The sequence below is a fragment of the Pteropus vampyrus genome, unplaced genomic scaffold (genome assembly GCF_000151845.1).
Source record: "Pteropus vampyrus isolate Shadow unplaced genomic scaffold, Pvam_2.0 Scaffold3098, whole genome shotgun sequence".
NCBI classification, from domain to species: domain Eukaryota; kingdom Metazoa; phylum Chordata; class Mammalia; order Chiroptera; family Pteropodidae; genus Pteropus; species Pteropus vampyrus.
In genome coordinates, this window is record NW_011891879.1 from 1 (window position 1) to 7,259 (window position 7,259).

The following is a 7,259-nucleotide window of genomic DNA, read 5'->3' on the forward strand; positions in this document are numbered from 1 at the left end:
AGGTGGCTGGGGAACACCTCCCACCTCTAGCCTACCCGCCTCGGCACCACCAGCCCGCCTCGTTCGCTTCCCACACGCATGGGAGACAGCCGAGAAGATGAGTAACCCCGGCAGGGCCCGAGCCAGCATCCTAAACGTCCTCTCCAGAAAACAGGACACGGAAAACATGGGGTGGAGGAGAGAGGCCAGTTAAGGAGATAAGACCTGGCTTGAGTGACAGGGACAGGACAGGTGTCCCCCTGCCCCTTCTCCACCCTGCCTTTCCCTTCCTCTGACCCTGCCCTTGTGTAACTCAACACTCCTACAATTGTTACGCCCTCCCAGCCAATGCTCAACTTCTCAAAGGTCAGGGGAGGGAAACTTTGGAGAAAACGAAATCGAAATCGAAATTCCATGGAGAGCAAGTGATCACTGCGCTTCCTGTCATTCCCGGGACCCTGAGCACCCTGGCACCATGAGCTGCAGCCCCCAGCCTTTCACAGGCCCCTACTCAGGAGTCATCCCAACCTACGAGGAGCTCAAGGAGGAGCACCAAGTGGCCGTGCTGGGGGTGCCCCAGACCTCGGGGGCCGTGACGTCCACCGTGATCAACATCCGCAGCGAGACGGTCGTGCCCGACCACGTCGTCTGGTCCCTGTTCAACACCCTCTTCCTTAACCCCTGCTGCCTGGGCTTCGTGGCGTTCGCCTACTCCGTGAAGGTGGGTGGGCGCGCGGCGGCTTCTCCGGAAAGGGCGAGTGGCCCGCAGAGGTCCCCCGGCCCAGACGGCCCTGGGGAGTTGCCCTAGTGTGCCTGTCTGTGCATCTGCGTGCTGGGTGGGGCTCACTCCCAGTGAGGGGGTGCGGTGGGGCTGACTGGACAAAAAGGCGGCGAGGTCTCCACGTCCCGAGAGTTCTCCTTCTGGCCTAACTAGTGAGATGACAGCCTTCCTGCTTGCCATGCAGACCTCAACTCTCAAGTCTGGTCTCAATGGCAAGTGGGAAGGCTGTCATCTCAGAAAAAGGGAAATGTACTCACAGACCAACTCCTGCTGAGGTGGGTGGCCAGCAGAGGGGCTAGGGCAGGGGAGGACCAGCCCTGAGACCCTTGGAGAGGCTGAGAGTCGGCTCGTGGCCCCAAGAATAGAGGGTACCGAATCTGGCCGAGGGCACGGACCAGCCAGCGGAGGATGTGAGTCACAGCCCCTGGGTCTCGGCGGGACCCCTCCAGGCCCCTCACCATCTCTTCTCCCCCAGTCTAGGGACCGGAAGATGGTGGGCGACGTGATCGGGGCCAAGAGCTACGCTTCCACTGCCAAGTGCCTCAACATCTGGGCCCTGGTCTTGGGCCTCCTTGTCATATTTGCCATCGTCACAGCCGTCGTCTTTATTTTGGTCAGCTATCCGTATCGTGTCTAATATTCCGGTGAATTCTGGAAGTCATCAATAGTTCTGGAGGACGCCAGCAGCTGCCCACGGCCTGAGACTGTCGGCCTGAGACTGTCACCCTTTCCCTGCTGTTTAGAGCACACGCGCCCTGTCCTCTCCTGTGCCACCAGCGCCTCCCCCTGCCTGCCATTAATGCTGAACCCAATAAAGGCCTGTATGTGAGCTGCTTGGTTTTACTTGGGGAGGGGGCCTTGGTGAGAATTCCAGGGCTCTCAAGGTGGGAGAGCCCACCTGCTGGCTGCCCTGGTGGGTGGGTCGAGTATGTTTCAGGGAAGGGCCCATATTCTGAGCACGGGCTGAGGTCAGGAAGGGCGGGGTTGAGGCTTGAAGCCCAGACCTCCCTTCCTCCAGAAGCACACCTGTGCTGTACTTTGTCCTCGTCAGGCCCGAGGACCAGCCACAGCCTGGGCATGGGCAGGAGTCCTGTCTGTTCTTCCTCACGAGGGCCAGATGGGAAGAGAACCCTTCCTTGAGAGACGGCTGAGGAGACTAGCACATTTTCTGCCCCGAGCCCAGTGGCCCTTGCCAGATCCCCGCTTTGGCGGAGCCCATGTCCGCCACCCACCTCCTCTGCAGGTGTCCCCGGCCCCGCCTCCTCCACAGCACCGCCCACGCGGCACCGACGCTGTCCCGCCCCCCGCCCCCCGCCCCGCCCCACCTCCTGGGCGCCCTGTCCCGGCCGCCCCGCCTCCTCCCGGGTCAATCATCTAGGCGTCACGTGACAACCTACCCACCTACGTTTTAACCAGGGTTGGTCTGACTCCCAGGATTAAAGATGCTCACGGATGTGTCCTTACGGGCCCAGTGATTAGTACCTAGGACCTTCCTGCTGCCCTCAGTTGTGACTTCGTGATGCCGCCTGCCTCCCACGTGATTTTGGAAAGCGGGAGGTCCTGGCTCCCTTGCTTCCTGCAAGCGAGTGTCTTTCACCTAGTAGGACCCTCGTTCCAAGTCAGCGTAGTTCTGACGTGGTTCCTTCCAGGGCTCAGAGTCCTTCCTGACCGCTCCTCCACAGGGGATGTGGGAACTGTCTTGTGTGTGGGGTTAAGTCCTCGGGGTCACAGGATGGCGCCCCCTACCCTGATTCAGGTCTGCTCAGACCTTTGGCTGCGCCCCACCTTCAAGCAAGTGTTTCTCAGACCCAGAGAATCAGATCTCTCAGCATTCCTCCTCCATGGCGGTTGCTGGGCCTGTCCCCTCCTCTGCTCATGTGTTGGCTGGAAGATTACTGCTTGAAATTTATTATTTGCTTAGGAAGATTACTGCTTGAAATTTATTACTTGCTGGAAATTACCATGTAGCTATTGCCATGAGAAATGAATTATGGGAACATAAACATTCTAATAACAAGTTTTCTGCTTCCGTACCCTCGCTTGCACACCCAACCTGTGGGTTGACAGGTAATGAATGAGAGAAAACAGACCTTTGTGTTAAGACAGAATGAGGAATGGAATTTAGGGCTTAAAAACCCTGTACCTCTACATTTTGGGGCTGCTTAATTTAGGGTCTGCGTGCCCCTGGCAGACCCAGCTGGCTGAATAAAGAGTGTGTTTCCTAAAACTCACTGATTTGTGGTAGTCCGTGTGTCTTTCGGGGGCTGGCAGCTACAACACTCAGAGGTGGGATCCCCTAGGAGAGCGGGGCCCTTTCAGGATCCAGTGGCTTATACTGTGGACTAAGCCACGGTATCAACCTGCCAACTGCCCCCTGGAGTTAGGGTGCTGCTCTGGGGGCATAAAAGGCGTTTGTGAGTGAGAGGTGGGGATTACAGTAGCTACGGTCTGGGGGGACAGGGAGGGGCAGGCTATGGCTTTCCAAGCTGTGAACGCTTCTGTCCAGCTGGCTTGAGAAGGGGTCAGCTCTGGGGAACCTCAGGTGCCCTTGAGATGGGACATCACTTGTAAAATTCTTAATCTTTTATCAGGAGATGAAATGGGACATCTCTTGCAGAGTTAATCTTTTTAGTAAACGGAGTTAAGTTTTCTTCCCTCCATTCTTTGGAAAAAAGGCCCTCTCCCTCAAATCCTGATAACTGCCCTGGCTAATCATCCTCTGGCTATTGATAAGGGTCATCAGCCCATTGTTAGCAGAAATGGTGTTAAGCCAGGCAGAGCCCTTGGGGCGGGGCCAGGGGTGGAGGGTGGGGGTGGGGGGACTTTAGGCAAAAGGTCTTTCTTTTTACCCTTTAAGAAATATGTTAACCAAGCCTGTTTCCCTTTACTCACTTAATAGGCAAATCAATAATAGAAATTAATAGATGTATGATTTAAACAAGGAGTTGGTATTTTCTTTTCCTTCTCCAGGGACTGAGGTAGCACTTCAGGAAACCCAAGACTGAGAAACCTGACTGAGGCAGAAAGGGAAAGAGCTCCATGAACTCCCTGCAGGCAGGGACTACGGCCATGCTCAGCAGGAAGCAGATGCAGAAGAGACCTCCTGTCTTTCAACGTCATTACCAATAATAACGGGGTTCATGGCTCTTAGAAAAGAGCTAGGCAGGAAAGTCAGTTAGGAGGTTTCCATCTGCGGACAAAGACACTGAGGTCATCCTATCCTAGAATGGGTCCGCCCTAATCCGCCCACAATTAAGCAAGTCAGAATGCATTTTTTTAACTAACACAAAGAAGCCAGTAGGCAGAAAATTAGGTGCCACTTTAAGCCAGTCACTCTCACTTGCGCAATGAAGACCCAAGGACCTTCCACTCACCTGAGCCTCATCGTACCATCATTATAATATGATGCACATACCCAGAACTTCATTAATATCATTATAACAGACTGAATTCTGGGAACAAACATGCGCAGAACACAAAATGATCAATCACTGAGTCCTGTCAATCTTAGTTGTCAATCAAGGAAGCCCAGTCCTCTAAGAAAAGTGGCCGCCCACCGCGGAGAGGAAGAGCCCTGGTCTTTGTCACTAGGCCTTTTGAGCCACCCCTCTCTTGCTCCAGCCCGTGTCCACTTCTGGAAGTGGACTTTTCCTTCTAATAAAACTTTTCTCCTGTATTTCAATGTCTCACTCAATTCTTTGTTCGAGACATCCAGAACATGGATGACGCGCCAGGACCCCACTCTCGGTGACACCCTCAGGTCTGGAATCCTTGCCAGAAACGGGTGCCAGATTATTGCCAGGTCAGGGTAGGAATTTTGCCTCAGCCTGAGGAGCAGGGGACACATGGACTCTCTACAGGTGGCCTGCGGAGTCTCTGATTCATGTCACCTGCAGCCTTCTGGAGCTAACGAAGGCCTTAGAGGCCAACTGTGTTCTGAACCAGGGCCACTCTCCCCTAAATGAATCTTTCCAGGTCAGAGATGAAAACTCTGGCAAGTAGGGGTCCCCCAAATCCCCCATTCATCTGTTGCCCTCAGCTGGCGGCCAGGAACTGGTAAGAGCTGAAGAGATGAGGCATCCGACCCCGAGGGCAGTCAGGAGGTGGCACAGGAGGGGATGGGCTCAGTCTCAGTGGCAACAGTCCAGGGACTCTCATCAGGGCCCCCAGCCCAGTAAAAACACAGCACCCTTGCATATAAATCCTTTATTGATTCAATAGTAGGCACAGGTATGTATAAATAGCTGTGAAAGGGTGACAGCCACAGGCGGTGAGCAGCTGCAGAGGCCTCCAGAACTCTTTATAAATCGTAAAATTCCTGAGAAAACAATCAGTGAGCCAGGGTAGCAGTTAAAATGATGAGAGCGATGGTGACGACGATGCCCAAGACCAGGGCCCAGACGTTCAGGCACTTGGCGGTGGAAGCGTAGCTCTGGGCCCCGATCACGTCGCCCACCATCTTCCGGTCCCTAGACTGGGGAAGAAGAGATGGTGAGGGGCCTGGAGGGGTCCCACGTGACTCAGGTCCTCTGCTGGATGGTCCCCGCCCCTCCCTGTTCCCTGGAGCCTGAGCAGGACTGTGCACTGAGGGCCCCCTACTCCTGGAGCCGGGAGCTCCTTCCTCTCACACTCTCCGCCTCTCCAGGGGTCTAGGGCGGGTCCTCACCCTGCCCTGGTCCCTCTGCTGCTCTGCTGGCGGCTCAGGGTTTTCTGGGTCCCTTTGTCTTTCTGAGAGAGCCTTGGAGCCACACAGTGAGTCTGATGGATGTAATTTCTGGTATGGACGGTAGGGAGATCCTTGGAGTCCCAGGGACGGAGGTTGACCCCGGCCATCCCCAAGCACCCCATGCGGCCTCACGGTGACCTGCACACACACAGGCGCCACACACACGTGCGCGCACACACACACACACACACCTGCAACACACACAAACGCACATGCAACACACACACACACACGTACACACACACTAGGGCAACTCCCCAAGGCCGTCTGGGCCGGGGGACCTCTGCGGGCCACTCGCCCTTTCCGGAGAAGCCGCCGCGCGCCCACCCACCTTCACGGAGTAGGCGAACGCCACGAAGCCCAGGCAGCAGGGGTTAAAGAAGAGGGTGTTGAACAGGGACCAGACGACGTGGTCGGGCACGACGGTCTCGCTGCGGATGTTGACCACGGTGGACGTCACGGCCCCCGAGGTCTGGGGCGCCCCCAGCACGGCCACTTCGTGCTCCTCCTTGAGCCTCTCGTAGGTTGGGAGGACTCCGGAGCGGGGGCCAGTGAAGAAGGGCTGGGAGCTGCAGCTCATGGTGCCAGGGTGTCAGGGTCCCGGGAATGACAGGAAGCGCAGTGATCACTCGCTCTCCCTGGCGGTTTCGTTTCTCCAGTTTCCCTTCTCTGGGTTTGGGAAGTTGAGAGTTGGCTGGGGACCTGGAGGGCGTAACAATTGTACGAGTATCAAGTTACACAAGGGCAGGGTCAGAGGAAGGGAAAGGCAGGGTGGGGAAGGGGCCGGGGACACGTGTCCTGTCCCTGTCACTCAAGCCAGGTCTTATCTCCTTAACTGGCCTCTCTCCTCCACCCCATGTTTTCCGTGTCCTGTTTTCTGGAGAGGACGTTTAGGATGCTGGCTCGGGCCCTGCCGGGGTTACTCATCTTCTCGGCTGTCTCCCATGCGTGTGGGAAGCGAACGAGGCGGGCTGGTGGTGCCGAGGCGGGTAGGCTAGAGGTGGGAGGTGTTCCCCAGCCACCTCGGGAGAAAGCGTGCTCTTCCCCTTGGACCGAACTGAGTCCTGGAGGAAGCAGGGCAGGCAGGACTCCTGACCTTGGCCAGGCGAGGGCTGGTCCTGAGGCTGGTCCTGGGGGACCAGGCCCTTCCTGACCTCTGCCCTGAGGACATGCTCGGCCCACCCACAAGGGCAGCCAGCAGGTGACACGGCTGGGGATGGGCTCTGTCACCTTGACAGGCCTGGAACTCTCACCAAGGCCCCCTCCCCAAGTAAAACCAAGCAGCTCACATACAGGCCTTTATTGGGTTCAGCATTAATGGCAGGCAGGGGGAGGCGCTGGTGGCACAGGAGAGGACAGGGCGCGTGTGCTCTAAACAGCAGGGAAAGGGTGACAGTCTCAGGCCGACAGTCTCAGGCCGTGGGCAGCTGCTGGCGTCCTCCAGAACTGTTTATGACTTCCAGAATTCACCGGAATATTAGACACGATACAGATTGCTGACGAAAATAATGACGACGGCTGTGCTGACGGCAAATATGACAAGGAGGCCCAAGACCAGGGCCCAGATGTTGAGGCACTTGGCGGTGGAAGCGTAGCTCTGGGCCCCGATCACGTCGCCCACCATCTTCCGGTCCCTAGACTGGGGGAGAAGAGATGGTGAGGGGCCTGGAGGGGTCCCACGTGACTCAGGTCCTCTGCTGGATGGTCCCTACACCCCCTGTTCCCTGGAGCCTGAGCAGGACTGTGCACTGAGGGCCCCCTACTCCTGGAGCC

At 56.8% G+C, this 7,259-nt stretch overlaps 2 protein-coding genes across 4 annotated transcripts in view; one reads left to right on the plus strand and one right to left on the minus strand.

Annotated features, from left to right (window-relative positions):
* Positions 1-16: 16 nt before the first annotated feature.
* LOC105310417 (interferon-induced transmembrane protein 3-like) lies at positions 17-1,589 on the plus strand. Its single transcript, XM_011386598.2, has 2 exons — positions 17-700; positions 1,236-1,589. Exons 1-2 carry the CDS (start codon positions 455-457, stop codon positions 1,395-1,397), a joined length of 408 nt encoding a protein of 135 aa, XP_011384900.1. The 5' UTR covers positions 17-454; the 3' UTR covers positions 1,398-1,589.
* Positions 1,590-4,951: 3,362 nt separating this feature from the next.
* The window catches only part of LOC105310419 (interferon-induced transmembrane protein 3-like), a 2,644-nt gene continuing 336 nt past the window's right edge, over positions 4,952-7,259 (minus strand). Inside the window, exons 2-3 of one of the 3 annotated variants that reach the window (XM_011386600.2) lie at positions 5,818-5,925; positions 4,952-5,234 (exon numbers count right to left, since the gene is read on the minus strand). In XM_011386600.2, coding sequence (XP_011384902.1) covers positions 5,091-5,234; positions 5,818-5,925 — 252 coding nt within the window. In that variant the 3' untranslated portion in view covers positions 4,952-5,090. Of the gene's footprint in view, positions 5,235-5,715; positions 6,189-6,779; positions 6,945-7,259 lie in introns of those variants that run through there. The other 2 variants (XM_011386599.2, XM_023526722.1) reach the window with 2 other exon arrangements.